At 41.8% G+C, this 15,521-nt stretch overlaps 1 protein-coding gene across 5 annotated transcripts in view; it reads left to right on the top strand.

Annotated features, from left to right (window-relative positions):
* The window catches only part of cbfa2t2 (CBFA2/RUNX1 partner transcriptional co-repressor 2), a 52,875-nt gene that overhangs the window by 2,484 nt on the left and 34,870 nt on the right, over positions 1–15,521 (top strand). Inside the window, exons 2-3 of one of the 5 annotated variants that reach the window (XM_030419685.1) lie at positions 4,757–5,152; positions 9,048–9,152. In XM_030419685.1, coding sequence (XP_030275545.1) covers positions 9,125–9,152 — 28 coding nt within the window. In that variant the 5' untranslated portion in view covers positions 4,757–5,152; positions 9,048–9,124. Of the gene's footprint in view, positions 1–4,756; positions 5,153–8,844; positions 9,153–15,521 lie in introns of those variants that run through there. The other 4 variants (XM_030419686.1, XM_030419688.1, XM_030419690.1 and 1 more) reach the window with 4 other exon arrangements.

The raw sequence follows: 15,521 nt of genomic DNA, 5'->3' as shown, positions 1-15,521 counted from the left end.
GACGGTTTAAAGATGCACATCTGTTAATATAACCTTGTCAAAAGCAGCTAAACAAATAAACAACCACAACATCTACAATAATTCATAATTGGTTAATGATTGCTTACCATATGTATTGAGTTGAAGTTTGTATTTTCTGTAACTGAACCATTGAGCAAAATACACAGACTGCAAACTGAATACTCTGCTCCTCTTTAGAGGTTGGTTCCCAATCCTCTGCCTCCCTCTAGTGATTAAGTGGCTCCATTACTTGAAAATACAAAAATTTAGAAAAGCATCTGTTAGGCTATAAAACAGATATCTGGGCAAGGGATAAGTCTTTTAGATTTCCCTAACCATTGTGGGATGCCGGTTTTTATTGTTCAGGAAAGAACAAAAGAGATAATATAAGAAATCAACAGCTTTAAGTGCAACATTTCTGACGTTGTGCTAGGTAGCAGCACCATCTGTCTCTTTTGCTCTAAAACCAGGCTTTAATCTGTCTGAGTTGAGGCACACTTATATTTGTTTTGTTTTTTCACAGATTAATAATAATATATGACATATATACATTAATCTTCTGAGCACTAGATTAACGCTAAAATTATTGTGGCATTGACTAACATCACACTTGACTAATCTGTCTCAGGATTAAATACACCATTATTAAGTCTATGTATCCAACCATATGGCCAGTAAAAATTACTTTAAATCATCTATAAACAAAGAACTCTGCATATGAAAGCATGTGGTATAGGATTTAAAGTTACATTTATTTTTAAAACAGTAATGAATATGCAGTTAACACAGCTTCAATGAGAACATGGAAGTTTTCTGTTTTTTTGTTTGAACTCAAACTAAGGTATGATATATTATATGTTGTGATGTATGATCTAAAAAAATCCATATTTAGCAAGGTTAAATCTGGAAGAATTCCCCAACCTGTCAAATACTGACACTTTGGGATGCCGGCTAACCTGACAAAGACGACAGTGATGGGTTGGGAATGAGGCTCAAAAATCACCTTTCTTTAAAATTTGACCTTTAATGCTTTACTAGTTAATATGTTATTATAAAGGCATACAATGCAGCATATGTTGGTTGCTCTTTGAAAAAACACTGTGAAATATAATTGTTTTGAGTCATTATATTTGACGACTTGTGAGTGAGACGTGACTATCACCAGAAATGTAAAACACAATAAAATAATAAGACAACACAGGCAGAGGGCAGGGTTTCTGCAGATATGGACACTGCCACACACTTCTAATGGGTCACAAGTGATGACTGGGTATTACTTTTGTCTGAGACATTGTTTTAGTCTTTTGGGGGGAAAATCCTTTGTATCCTATTGTAATCCTGTTGTAGCTTTATCAAAATGGGTGGCCAAAATTGATAAAATCATAGAATTTCCGACCAACTCTTGAGCTTTGTTGACCTTATTAACCTCTTTTAGCTCATCGTTTGGCTCATGGCCCACACAGGCTCCTAAATTTTCAGGTACCAATGTCCTCACAGTCAGCTGTTTTTGGCAGAAAACTATTCTGATTATTATTGGAACTACAGCCGACAAGAGTTAGCCGTTAGTAAGTAGGAATTCAAGAGGTGGCCAATTCTTACTATTCAAATGACCTTCACTTCTATTTTGCTGTCTAAAGAGCAAGATGGTTCCCTCAGGAAAGTAGAATAAAACAAGTAATAAGAACAAGGAAGCACATTGGAAATACCTAGGTGGCAACATTTACAACTCTGAAGACATGTTAGTGTGGCTACATGTCTGCTGGTGCACTTGTTTGCTAACATTACAACCTTTTTGAGGCGATAGTCGGATATATGTTTGTCAGGTTGTTGTGGAGTTGTTGTGCCGCCTAGTGGCCACAAGAATCACTTGAAGTCTCTTTTTAATGTTAAAATATGGGGTGAGATTGTGTAGACAACTCATTACAGTTAATGTTAATGTTTTTTTTTGTTTATTATACGTTTCTTGACATGTCTCCCTGTCAACCCACCTACTTTCGCCACTGTCATACAGCTCTTTGTTCAGACAGAAACACTCAGATGTTCTATTTAGCACATGTATAGGACAACAACAGCTCAGCAACAGTGAACTGGAGGCTTCACGGCCGTGCTCAACTTAAGCAGTGCATCTACCTAATGATGTTTAGCATTATGACAAAGTGTTTGACCATCTGACCCGCTGTCTATACATCTGTCAGTCTGTTCCTTTGTGACGTGAATGGCAGGTGGCCAGCCTATCTTTCACAGTAGCAGGCATTAATATTTTTTTTCTTTTTTTTCAAAGCATCAGTGAATGGAACAACAGGATTTGTAAGGATCCCTCACACACAAAAGAATAGCCTACATGTCCGCTCATAGAAAACACAAGTGTAGTGTGGAGTTGATGTGCTTACGTATAGAACTAAAAAGTTGCTTGTCATATGGAGGCATATGTACAGAGCCTTTACGTAAATATTTGGACAATGAGATACTTCCTCTTCCTCTTGTTTTGGCTCTACGCCAGCACTTGAGATAAAACTATAACTGAGGATAAAGCATTGGCTTTAAGGGTGTTTGGATGTGTTACTGTTTACTTAATACACATTGTCTATATGGATATACCCATCCTCAAATTGCATTAAGCCTGACGTCAGGATTTTAACCCAACTACTGTTGTTTCAGATCAGGCCCCATTGTGCTGTGGGGTACAGACCAAAAAAAATTGCTCATCATCCACTATTGCACAATGTATCTGCCATTTGGTACTAACCAACTTTTAGTTGCTAAAATCTAAAATAACAGTGACTCTGGTGTGCTTAAAGACAATTTTGAGGTACAATTACTTAGCTTGAGTACTATAATGTTTTTTTCTACAGTCTACTGGTCACTTTAATCATGAAGATTTGACATAGAGAACAATAATAAACATAATAGAAAATGAGTAAAACATGCATTAGCTCCACCTCAACCTGCTACAATATTAACATGCTCCTTACATGTTATTACAACAATTTAAAAAAATGATATGTATATGTATAGAATAAAATATTCTGAAATGGACAAATCTACATAAGAAGTACATTTACTTTATTTTTACAAACACTTTGAATGCAGGACATTTACTTGAAACTGAGTTTTTGCAGTGCTGCTTCTTTACTCATGGAGGAGATCTGTAAGCTTCAAAAACCTTTTATTGAATTAAATAAAAATGAACAGAAGATATAACAGAATACAGATAACTAAGCATGAAGAAGACAACCAAATGTTTGGAAAAATTAACTTTAAACCCACATACAAAACATTTTACATTACATATGATTGATTATTTTAAATATGTTTTATTTATTTTACGATTTTAAAAATTGTCATTTTTATTCATTATTAGAGTTTATGGGATGTAAACGCAATGGTTGTTCAAAAGTTGAAAATGTTAAAGTATCCTTGTATTTCTGACAAACCAAAAAATGAAGTTACATAATTATCAAAAAAAAAAAATAACAATACAAAACACTACTACAAGACGACTTCACTACCCCCCACTCGCCACCCCCACAGCCCCAATTGAATCAGCCACATATATGCATGTCTCAACTCCCCAAAGACGGTGGACAGTTGGGGTGGCCTGCTGATTAATTTCAACCTCCCCCCGCTTCCCTCTGCCTCCTCCTGCTCCTTCCATCCTCCAACCATCTCTGCATCCCTCCATCTATCCCTCCCCTACTCAGCAAAGGGCAACAGCTCCAGAGGTCTACCATATGGGCTAGTGTCTGAGCGGCTGACTGCCTGCCTGCCTCCCTGCAGCTTTCCTGTGTGTGTGTGTGTGTGTGTGTGTGTGTGTGTGTGTGTGTGTGTGTGTGTGTGTGTGTGTGTGAGATTCAAGCTTGCGCTGACTGTTAGCCTGCCCCACCTGTTCCTCTGTAAGAACAGACCAGACCACTTTTCTACAGGCCGTCCAGGACAGATGAACTGATCACGGACTAGTGATAAATAGTTTGAGGGGGGAGATGAGAGATATGCAGATGTGACAACAGGGTTTTGAAGAGCTTTAAACTAAATCTGACTGTCATATGAGTGATGATCGGCTGTAAATCATGTTATCAATGAGCTCCTGCCAAGCCACAAGAAAAATGAGAGGAGAGGAAGAGATCGTAAAAGGACAGACACACAGATGGATGGCCCACGAAACAGACAAACAGATGAGCAGACAATGAAAGATTGGAATATGGAATAATTTATTCTCAAAATATGAATGACAGACTGTGCAGTGAACAGACTGCAGTAAACAGACAGACCACGCTGCTCCCTAAACACCCGAGGACATGGGATTATAATGAATGAGAACCTGGGGGTGATAATGAGAGGTCAAACTGAAGAATAAGTCTCCGGCTTGTACACCTGTGGCCCACCTTCTGCCGCCTCAACCGCCCAGCGACCATTTTTTTTAACCCCCACTGCCACGTTCAGTTACTCATTATAACCTACTGAATAATGTAAAGGTATATATGCATGAAGGATCCACGCAGAGGAGAGGGGACAGGATCTACATAATAGGGCTATCTCTCTCCATCTGGTCATGTGTTTATAATCTTCCCCTCCTCCTTCGTAGTGCTGATCAATCTGTTTGTCTGACAGACTCCCGTCAAACCTCCACATAGTCTAGCTCACGCTAATAATATCACGCCCGATGTACAGTCTGCGTCAGCCGTCTTTGTTTGCTGCAATTATTTCTGCAGAAGTGTATCTGTGAGAATGTATCTGTGTCTCTATCTGTGCATTTCAGTTGCGCGAGCTGACACGAGCACCCTGCAGCCTCAGGAGAATTAACCAGGCGTCTGCCACCTGACCCCGTTGACTCTGACCATCCTGGGCTCAGCTGATACGCGTGCCGTGTGGCCCTGACATGAGGAGGACAAAAAAAAGCTGTAGGAGTGGGAGGAGGCAGAGGACAGAAGGACCAGCAGGCAATGAATGATTATGATGACTAGGGCCATCTTGCTGGCCTCAGCACCCTCCCTCCCCCCCCACCACAGCAGAAGCCCTGGCCTTGGCCCTGGCTCCCACATGGACTAGTGATCTGGCTCGGGTCGGCGTGGGTGAAGTGTCACCACCAGGCAGGGTCTGGCCTGTCAGCTGTTCAGGATGACAGGAGGAGAGGAGAGGGGAAGAGAAGAGAGATGTATGTAATAGAGGATGAGACAGATATGTCAGGAGAAATAACTGAAAAGATAATTGATGAAGAGAGTGAAATCATGAGAAGACGCAAAAAGAGGGAATAAGGCGCAGGAGAGAGGAAAGATAATATTGGAAGGAGCGGACTGAAACAATGGATAACAGGGAACAGGTTTTGTGGAGGTGTCATATCTGCCAGGCCTTATGCAACCTACGGAGCTCACGCAGATGGCTCGACTGCTGGGAAAGTAGGGTAAACAGTCCTGGCTAATGGCTTGCCCCCCTCTTGACTCAGTACAGTATAGTGAAGGAGAACATAATAGGAGAAAACATTCCCTCATGGGGAGTAAGAACGTGTCAGGTCAACCACTGTGCAGTGGAGAGGGTAAGCGAGTTTCAAAGGGTAAACGCGTGGGCTAGTATATTAATGGCATCTTTTTACAGCGTTGTTGGCACCGTCAGATCATTAAAAGGCAGTCATTACTTAACTCAGCAGAGTGAGCCGTGAGGAGGGGCAGCCAGGTCCTTATGAGGCATATTTCTCAGTCTTTCAGTGTCCGGTCACATCAGAAAATAGCACGGCAGAATCCATTTGTGCATCAAAGGTTAGCACTCTGAAGATGGTTTTTGCAATTTGTCATCAAAGCGGAAACCTATGTGAAAACATTACACAGTTTATTTTGCTTCTCTTGAAGGAAATATCCGGCACATGAGCTGCTGTATGCTCCACTGTCTACCAGCTACTAGCTGGTAACTTTGTGTGGTTGCTGTTTGGTGCCCAGCATCTAGCTTAGACTGGGTTTTTAGTGCAGTAACAGGGAACTAAAAGTTTTTAGCTGCAGGCAGAATAAACAAAAACAATCAGCTGAAATGTATTGATTAAAGCTGCTTTGTCACTATGAAAAAATATAACGTTAACCACTGCCAGTGACCTCGACTTTCCACATATGACGAACATCTTCCATTATCAGAAAAACAGAAAAAAGGTTGTTATTGTCTCTACAGAAGATGCTCATGACATATTTAGGTTTAGAGTTAGGCAACAACATCTAGGGGGCATATGTCAGTGGTACTATATCGGTCTTATATGTTGTTTTGGGAGTTACTGGCAATCAACCTATTTAGTCATTTAGGTGTAAGGACATGCTTTCCATTATCTTTACAGGAACAGTAATTGAAAACCTTTGCTGTAGCCCAGCACGTGAGACATTCAGACTGTCAGCCAGTAGGTCAGGTCAGCTGATTTGCTGTGTAACAGTCCTTTTGGTGTGATTAAAGGGCCTGTGACAAAGACGCTGAAAGGCGATCAAGGGGGGCAATGGCCAGCTGTCACACACAGGCACCATAATGACCACAGCAAATCCCACCGCCGTCTGAGCCCGTTTCTTCTTTGACTCCAGCCTCCTGCTAACTGACTAGTCATCTCTTTGTTAACCTGTCACAGAGCTGGTTGACAAGATGGGCTAGATAGGACATTGTTGTCACAATCAAAGCTTTAGTCTGGATTGATTCATTGTACGAGCAATTCACTGAATACATACTACACATGTTAAATAAAATTACACTGACTGATTATTTAGATGTTGAAATGATACAATATAAAAAGGTGATGATACAGAAATCTTATAATGTAATGAATGTGTTTGAAGTGGAGACTATTTATAGTTTCAATTCACATATTCCAGACACTGTTACAATATAACTCAGACAACCAGGAAAAAATATGAATACGCTGGATGTTCATTATTCCCTTTCCCAAGAGCACGATTGGAAAATAAAATTAATGTTATTGATGCAGTATGTAATTCAGGAGGAAGAAGAAGAAGCTGTCATTAGTTTATTCAAAGTACCACAATTCCATTGTCTTCTCCACTTTGTTGTCTCTTGTGTTCTTCCATTTACTGCGTGCACCTGCCAGAGACTATGTGGGTGGTTGACATGTTGAACTACAGACTCGCCCCCTTTTTCTTTTAAGACAGAAGGCCTGATGTCATGTGTAGTGAGCTTCTTGTATGAAATGAAAATACTTTAAAGCACCGATCTGATCATGTATTGTCAGAAACATCATGTCTGTTCACCTTCTTTTAATTGAATATGAAAACAGCACAGTCAGCAGCATGTGACTTGCTCTTGACAGTGACACAGCAAGTGGTGACTCTTGGCTTCTGTGTCCCCAAACTGTAGCACCCCCATGGTCCTCTGCTCCACATCAGAACAATTAGTGGCCCTTGGCCCCTTTGCTTTACACAAAAAAAGGGGAAAACCCTGTGTACCCCCCCACCCCCGTCCCCCACAAGCACACACAGCGAGGCGGCCGCTGATGGCTCCTTGGCTCATCCGTAGCAGGAGCTGTAGGTAATGACTCCTGCCTGCCACGGTGGACCTTAATTTGTTATTGTAGCAGAGCAGCTGTGCAGCATGCTGCAGAGAGCAGGTGGCAGCCTGGCAGGAGTGGAGGATGGGGGGCTGGAGGGGGAGGGAAGGAGGGGGAGGACAGGAGCGTGTGGCATATGTGGGTGGCTGTAGGAGGGAGGGGGTGGAAAGATGATGGTGGATGTGATTGTGTGTGTGTGTGTGTGTGTGTGTGTGTGTGGTTGTGTGCTTGCATGTGTGTGTGTTAGCTCACAAATCTCTCAGCCAGCATCCAAATATTATGCTTGTAAAGGGGAATAACACGTGAGACTCTGGACAGAGTCTACAGAAACCCATATCTGCCAGTTTAAGAAAAGAATGTGATATAAGCTTGATGAAAAAAGAAACTCCAATGATAGGCCATAATTTTGCGATAACAAAATCAATATTTATCTTGTAATATCATAATGATTATATTTTATCTCACAATCTTGACCTTTTATGTCATAATTTCGACTTTTTGACTCATAATGACTGATAATAATTATGATACTTTATTTCATAATGATAACTTTTCAATTCATTATTCCCCAAACTCTTCTCATAATTATGACTTTTTAACTCACTGTCTGGTATTTTGATCTCATCTTTTCTACTTTCTATCCCATAAACAGGACTTTTTTAAAAAAATGTGTGTTGATGATGTTTTATCTTTTAATTTAGATTTTTTTTATTTCATAATTATGACTTTTCAATTCATAATTCCAATTTTGAATCTCATAATTATGACTTGATGATGAGTGATTTAGGATTTTTATCTCATTATTTCGACTTTCTATCCTATAATCATTACTTTTTTTTATTTCATAATTATTTTTATTTCTCAGACTTTTTTTTTTCTATCTCATAATTATGACTTACCATGGGAATATTTATTCACATATAATACTGTGTATTTTTCTGCGGTATGAAGCTCAACAGATGACACTGCAAGTATTCAACTTTTTTTTTTGTTTGTTTTTATTAAATTGACACTAACTCATCTCTTCGGGCCGCATATGATCAAGTATAATCCATCATTTTCAGTTTCACCAGGCTCTCCATATCCTTGCTTGTTTCAATGTCAATTTGTGGAGGCATCCCAGACTATATAGATTGAGGCTGGGGGAGAAAAAAAAAAACACTCACAAAAAAAACTAAATCAATACGCCAACAAGTCGAGGTCATAAACGACTTTGCTCTGGGCGATGGAAGTGTGTCTGCTGTGAGGATTATGAGGGCTGCTGAGCTCTGGTGTCCTCTCTCTCCGCCGCAGACACCGCTCTCCTCCTCCGGCTGTTCACGGAGCTTCTTCTGTGGCTTTCTGCTTAAATGCTCACAATTAGTACCGCCCACACAAATAATTCTCTCTGTTGCATGAGAGAGAGAATAGGGAACCTGCTGGCAAACCGGATCGATCGTCTCCCGCAGATTTCACTTTATTTCAGCACTAAAGGTGATTTTTATTTATTTATTTTATTTTTTAAAGGTGTTTTCATCCTGTGTCGCAGAGAAACTGAAGGACTGTAAACCAGCCAGCATTCTGCCAGGAAGAAGAAGAAGAAAACTAACCAACACGGAGAGAGCAATGGTCGGAATGCCGAGTGTTTTGAACTGTGAGTACACTTTGTAATTTTAATTCAACATGCTGCTGAGTTAAATGAAGCGTCACACATGGAGCTGCTCTTACCTGATCTTTATGCACAGGTGCACACACTGTATGTACAGCGTGTGCACCTGCACACGTTTCACACTGTGCTGCAGCTGAGTCACAACAAATGGCCCATGTGCCACTGATCTCATGTATGTGTTTTACATAATTAAGGAGCCATAACTGTGCTAAAGGGGGGACTGTCCATGCCTCCTAATGAAAATATAGCAGAATTAAGCTTTATCAAGGCTACATTATGTGCTCAGGAAAAAAAAAAAAAAAAACTTCTCCAACCACTCTATTATTTTCTGATTCCTCTCCCAGAGCAGACTAGTTCTTCAGAGGGGACCTTTGAATGTGTTACTTCAGATCCCATCAAATCATTATAATGACCAAACAAAAACCCAGTCATCCCTTTGTCCGCCGAGATCTTACGCTCATTAGGATCCATTAAAGAGTGAGAATAAACTATGCATAACACATACTCTATTGGATGCATTATCCCCGTATATGGCCCCCACAAGACAGCTATTATGCACCCATTTGATTGAATAGCAGCTTTTCGGGGTCTATGTGTCTTTTCAGTGGAGGATTTGGAGCCCTTAATCCACCAGGCAGTTTTTTTTTTCTCTCTTTCCACCATCTGGAGTTTACAGCTTTTTAAGACAAAAACACCAGGCGGTGTGAAACCAGGCTGGAGCTGCTGTTCGATGCCAGGAGGAGGTTTTTCCTTTTTTTTTCTTTTGCCTGTGGTTTCTGTCCGCTTTACATCAGGGGTCAATGGTACAGTCATGCAATGCAAGTGGGGTCAGCAGGGCCTGAGGGCATGAGCCCCCATGTGTCACTCTGACACCGCTGCCGCCCCCTCCCTGAGGACTCCTGTCGCTCCTCTTTTCACCACGCAGACCCAAATAATCGCATGACAAAGACATGACTGTAATGCTGATGATGATGATGATGATGATGATGATGATAGAGCTACAGTGACCACCAGGGAGCAGCAGAGAATTCACTGTAATATAAAACTGTAAACATAATGGATACTGGGTTTGAAAAGCAAATCCTGTTTTGGAAAAATTTGGTTCCAACTAAAAAACCCAGAGCAGATAAAAAAAAAAAAATGTGTATTCATCTGCTTTACCGTAATTGTTGTTTGGCTGGACTAATCTGATGTTGTGCAGAAAGCTAAATAGCCCTCTGGGAAGCAGGGATGCTGTGTGTACACTGGGAGAAAATGTGTTAAAGAGCATGTGGGCTCAACATTGCTCACACTAGTCAATCATTCCCATTCTCTCCTTGATTCAATTAGCTCTACTTGAAAACATGTGGATAATTTGGAACTCCTGATAAATTTTCCCTTTTTTGCCTTTTTCTTTCTTTTCTTTGGGGTGGGTTAGAGAGTCAGATTCCAATCCTCTGACATTAAAAGGGGAAATAAACGACAAAGGGGCCCTGCAGGTTTGCATTAGAGACCTAATTGGTTTTGGCTTGAGTGGGCTGTTAGCATTGCCAGACGTGGGCCCTTTGTGTTTTGCCATGTGGGAGAATTTGCCGGTGCTGGAGGTAGGGAGAGGTGCCTGCAGATCTTCTCTGAGTCACCCCTGCTTATGTCTGTGGGCTGTTTGACTGCGTGTATCTGTGTGTGTGTGTGTGTGTGTATGTGTGTGTGTGTGTGTGTGTGTGTTTGTGTGTTGGCATGCGGGAGAAGTGTAGTTTTTAAGGTGCGTTTGGGGAAATGTGTGCAAATGCGTCGAATTGCTTGTTTTTGTCTGTTTTTCTTTTCGCGCTCCTTTCGCTCTGTTATCATGTGTCACGCATTTGTGTTTTTTTTTGTTTTTTTTGTGATATGCGTGTGCTCGGGCGCGTGTTTGTATGTGTCCGGCTGGGAGCCCAGTATCCTTCTAGCTCCCTCTGGTCTCTGCGTGGGTCTTTTCCACCAGCAGTACCACCTGTTAGTGTTTTACTCGGGGGCCCCAGGGCTACAATGACTGCAGAACCTTCCAGATTTGCTCATCAAACCCCATCAGATCGGCTCCCTCACCTAAAATCTGGCTCCCATTTCCTATCGCAGGACCGATCTGAGCTGGATTCCCTGGTGCAGTTCAGCTGAGTCAAGCTGGTGTGCAGTCAAAAACTGATGCGAGCTGAGCTGAGTTTGATTAATGACTCTTGAGTGACAACATTTCATTCAGCCTGCTGCACTTCTGGATCACACTTAAGTGTTTGCTAAGTGTGGTTTTAGTGGGAAAAGGGGATGTTTAAAGACTGAATTTATTGGGCAGATTCGTCTCCCAGTGCTCCACATGTGAGAACCACAACAAAGAATCTGGAATCTGATGTTTGAGCAATGATAAGTGGCCGGATTACAATTTTTAACAGGCTGTAATTGCAGATATATTGCTATTGATCACATGCTGTGAAAGCTGAGTTTCAGATTGAACGAACCCTAATTGTAAGAGGCGTTCAGTACACAATGGCAGGAAATAATGATACATTATCTCTGCAACTTGTGTTCAATCCCAAACCGCTGCAAACAGCATCCTCTGCCCCTCCGAACACATAGGATTTGTCATGTTCTGTGTTTCGTGAGACCTCTTAGCTTTCTGTCCCATTGTCTGTTTCCAATTCAAAGCGCTGTGTTCCCCTGTCTATTACTTCAGACAGTGTGGCAAACTGAAGCTAAAAAAAAAAAAAAAAGAGAGAACGAGAAGAGTGACCAAATAGTTAAAGAAAAAAAACAGCAAGAGAAGGAGAGTAGAAAGGGATTAACTGTCAGGGAGAATGTGAGGCTAATTGAAGCCAGTTTTGTACAGCTGTTTCTTGTTGCTGTGCGGCACTGCACGGAGCGGCCGGGAGGATAGGATCCAGATGTGAGCTTGCGCCGAGGATCACCCGCCAATAACAATCCTCAGAAATACCCAGCCGTACAGGAGACGAGGGCTATTAGAGTGTCCGCTGTCTCGCCCGACCCCCTTGAAAAAAAAACATAACTTCTCTGCCGCTGAAAGATAACCCGGCGCTATGCTTTTTACCCTTGATTGCAGCTCTCAGCTCGGCTCCCGAGCGTTGTTAACACTGTCATTTTGTTATACCGCCAGCCACCACAGTGACCTCTGCATTCAGGTGTCACGAGGTAGCGTAAACATTGCTTTGACACATTTGACTGTCCCGAAAAGAGCGGCTCACAGGGTTCGAGAGTGGTTTTGCATATTTGTTATATGGCTTTTCAAACATTCAACCAAATGGGATTAAGCGTTCTTTTGTGTGCTCTTCTGTGTTTCATTTAAATCATCATGGAAAGAAAAAAAAACAAAAAACATGTATGCTTTATCAGGGCGGCGGCATGCAGGTCCCAGGATTTGTGTGCTGGCATTTACTCGGTCTTCTACTTTAAGTGGAGGGACACAAAAGCGCCCAGTCACTTCAGAGTGAATTGGAGTGGTCAGTCAAAAGAAGAAGGAAAAAAAAAACTGTGAAAGGAACTTATCAGCACATTATGCTTTTTTAATGCCCCCGTCCCCCTGTTCCCACTGCTCAAGCCTTTCACCCCCCCCCCAATCATTTCCCACTAGGCTCAGACAAGAGGAGTTAGCATTGGTTCCCCCTTTTCTCCACGCCTTCCAGGGTTACCCCAGTGCTTCGTTCTCACCTCCCGTTTCTGTCTGATGTCCGGCCTCCCTCCAGCCATCTCTCTTTGTTCCCTTCCAGTCTCTCTGTCCCCATTCCTCTTTCCATCTCCATTTTTCAGCCCTTATCCCTCTCTCCATCCCCACCGGTCCGTCTTGGCCGCAGTGCAGAGAACCCAACTGCAGCTGGCCCTGTCATCGCCTAGAGGGAAGCTGACATCCAACTGCTTATAAGCTCTCAGTGAGGAGTCTCAGTTCATGGTTTGACAAGATACAGGCAATATCAAACTCTTTAAAGCCCTCTTATTTTTATCCTCTTTCCGTTGTCGTATTTTTATAGAAAGTTTCGTAACACAAATTCATATATTCATTTATATGTTATATTACACATCAAGGGTGGGTGAGAATTTTACATTGTGGCCAATCTGGAAGCAGTCATAACTTTACTGACTAGCAGATCTGCTTTTTGGGAACAAACCAAGAGAGTGATGTAGCCAAATAGTTGGCTATGCTGATTAGATGGGTCACTTAACATGGTTCTTCCTACAATAATGTATGATACGAAACAATAAGATATGATACAATACAATATTATATGAAATGAAACGATACGATATGATACGATACAATACGATACAACATAATATTATATGAAATGAAACAATACGATACGATATAATACAATACAATACAAAATTATATGGAATGAAACAATATGAAACGATATGATACCATACAATACAATACAACACAATATTATATGAAATGAAACAGTACAATACAATACAATATGATACGATAAGATACAATACAATATAATATGATATGAAACAATCTGATAAAATCCGATATACTTTATTCTCCCCTAAGGGACGTTTTTTTGGGGCTCAGTGTTGCTGCATCTGAAGGTCATCACACCACAATCAACATTCAGTGACCGCTTGCATATATTGTATCTACATGCAAGTTCCATTAAAATAAACATCATATTGCACAACTTCACACAACATTGCACATGGGCAGCAACCTGCATGCGAGAGCAGTATTGCACAAAAACAACATATTGTGCAGTATGGTAGCACTGCACAGAGGAACAATGTATTGCACTATAAAACTAATAATTATATATGTGATTTTTCACATATATTATATCATCTTTGGTCATCAACTTTTTCTGTATAATTGAGGAATGTTTTCTGGCATTACTCAGCCAAAAAGATCCTCACATATCAACTGAAACACATGTAATGCTCATGTGCAACAAGCTCAAACAGCAAAATCTCTGACCCAGATAACGACGGCTTCACATCCTGACAGATAATGATGCAGATGATCTGTGGCCTTGGCCCAGTCTCACTTTATCAGACGGCGAATGTGACAGAGGATCTTAGCCTAAGCCAGAATCACTCCTGAGCTCTTCTCCCCACGTGTCAGCTCTGAGTTTTATGCCTTTTGTCAAGTTCACCTCATCTGTCCCTTCTCTGATTTCGCTCCTGTTGGGCTCTGTGCTGTCAGAAAGCCGGGCCTGCACTCTTCACTACACGCACATAAAATTGCATTGCGCTCCGTCTGCTCTTGCTCCCGGGGAGGAATGCGTTTTGGGCGCTGTTGTTTATGTGTCTTGTCCTCAGCTGGTGTTTCTGCTTGTTGTCTTTGCTTGTTTGTCCTAGCGGAGTACTGTAGTGAGATGTCAAACCTGCGGTGGGTCTGCTCGCCAACAACAAAGCAGGTGCTGCCACAGTTGTATGACGCGGCCTGCAAAACTAAGCAAGAACGACTGGGGGAAGGCAGGAGGAGGTTTGGTTTGTTGTGTCTTGAAATGAAAAAGAACTAAAAAAAAAGTAAAACTGTAAATACACCCCCTCTCCTTTCCACACACAAATTGAGGACTGTATTGCAACATTGACAAGCCCAAACATCCCCAAGGCTTAACCTTGGGAAATGCCAACACATGCCTCTGACTGTCTGTGTGTGTGTGTGTGTGTGTGTGTGTGTGTGTGTGTGTGTGTGTGTGTGTGCGTGCGTGTGTGTGTGTGTGGCTGTGTGTAGAGACAGCCGTTATCTTCCCTCAACTTTAATTGAGCCCTTCAGAAATCCCCCAAAACTATTGCACACACACACACACACACACACACACACACACACACACACACACACAGTGAGTAAAGCCTGCAGGCTCTATCTCCCTGCCTGGCCAGGTGTTCCCGGCTCTGCTGCCAGATGAACCACCTGCAGATCACAGGTGTGGCCATCGCCGAGGAAGAGAACAACACAGCTGCTCCTGCAGCGTCAGAGAGGGAACAAGCAGAGATGGGAAAGTTTATATAGAATCAACTGCTGGCAGCAGGAAGCGTTCATACATCAGGCAGAAACACACGGTATATAAGGTTACATTATATCGTATGCGGCGTTGTCATCACATGCCTATCTCGTGCGTTTATTTAAGGCAGTTCAGTGTGATGGCTCTGGCAGGTGTGGGAGTTGTTATGAGCCTTGACACAGTAACCTTGACATGTACAGTGAGTTCATTTATTGTGGTGACACTGAAAATAGAAAGCATATCAGTGCTGTTGTGTTCTGTTATTTCTCTGTTGGCTCCTCTCTTTCAAGGCTTAGTTTAATGGCAAATGGTGGGACAGGCAATCATCTGCACATGGGCAACCGAAAGGCAGCAACAAAGTTAAACTAATACTAAACATTTTACACTA

This window comes from Sparus aurata, chromosome 6, assembly GCF_900880675.1.
Source record: "Sparus aurata chromosome 6, fSpaAur1.1, whole genome shotgun sequence".
In the NCBI taxonomy this organism is placed as follows: Eukaryota; Metazoa; Chordata; class Actinopteri; order Spariformes; family Sparidae; genus Sparus; species Sparus aurata.
Note: the sequence above shows the minus strand (reverse complement) of the source record. Positions and strands in the feature narration are given on the sequence as shown.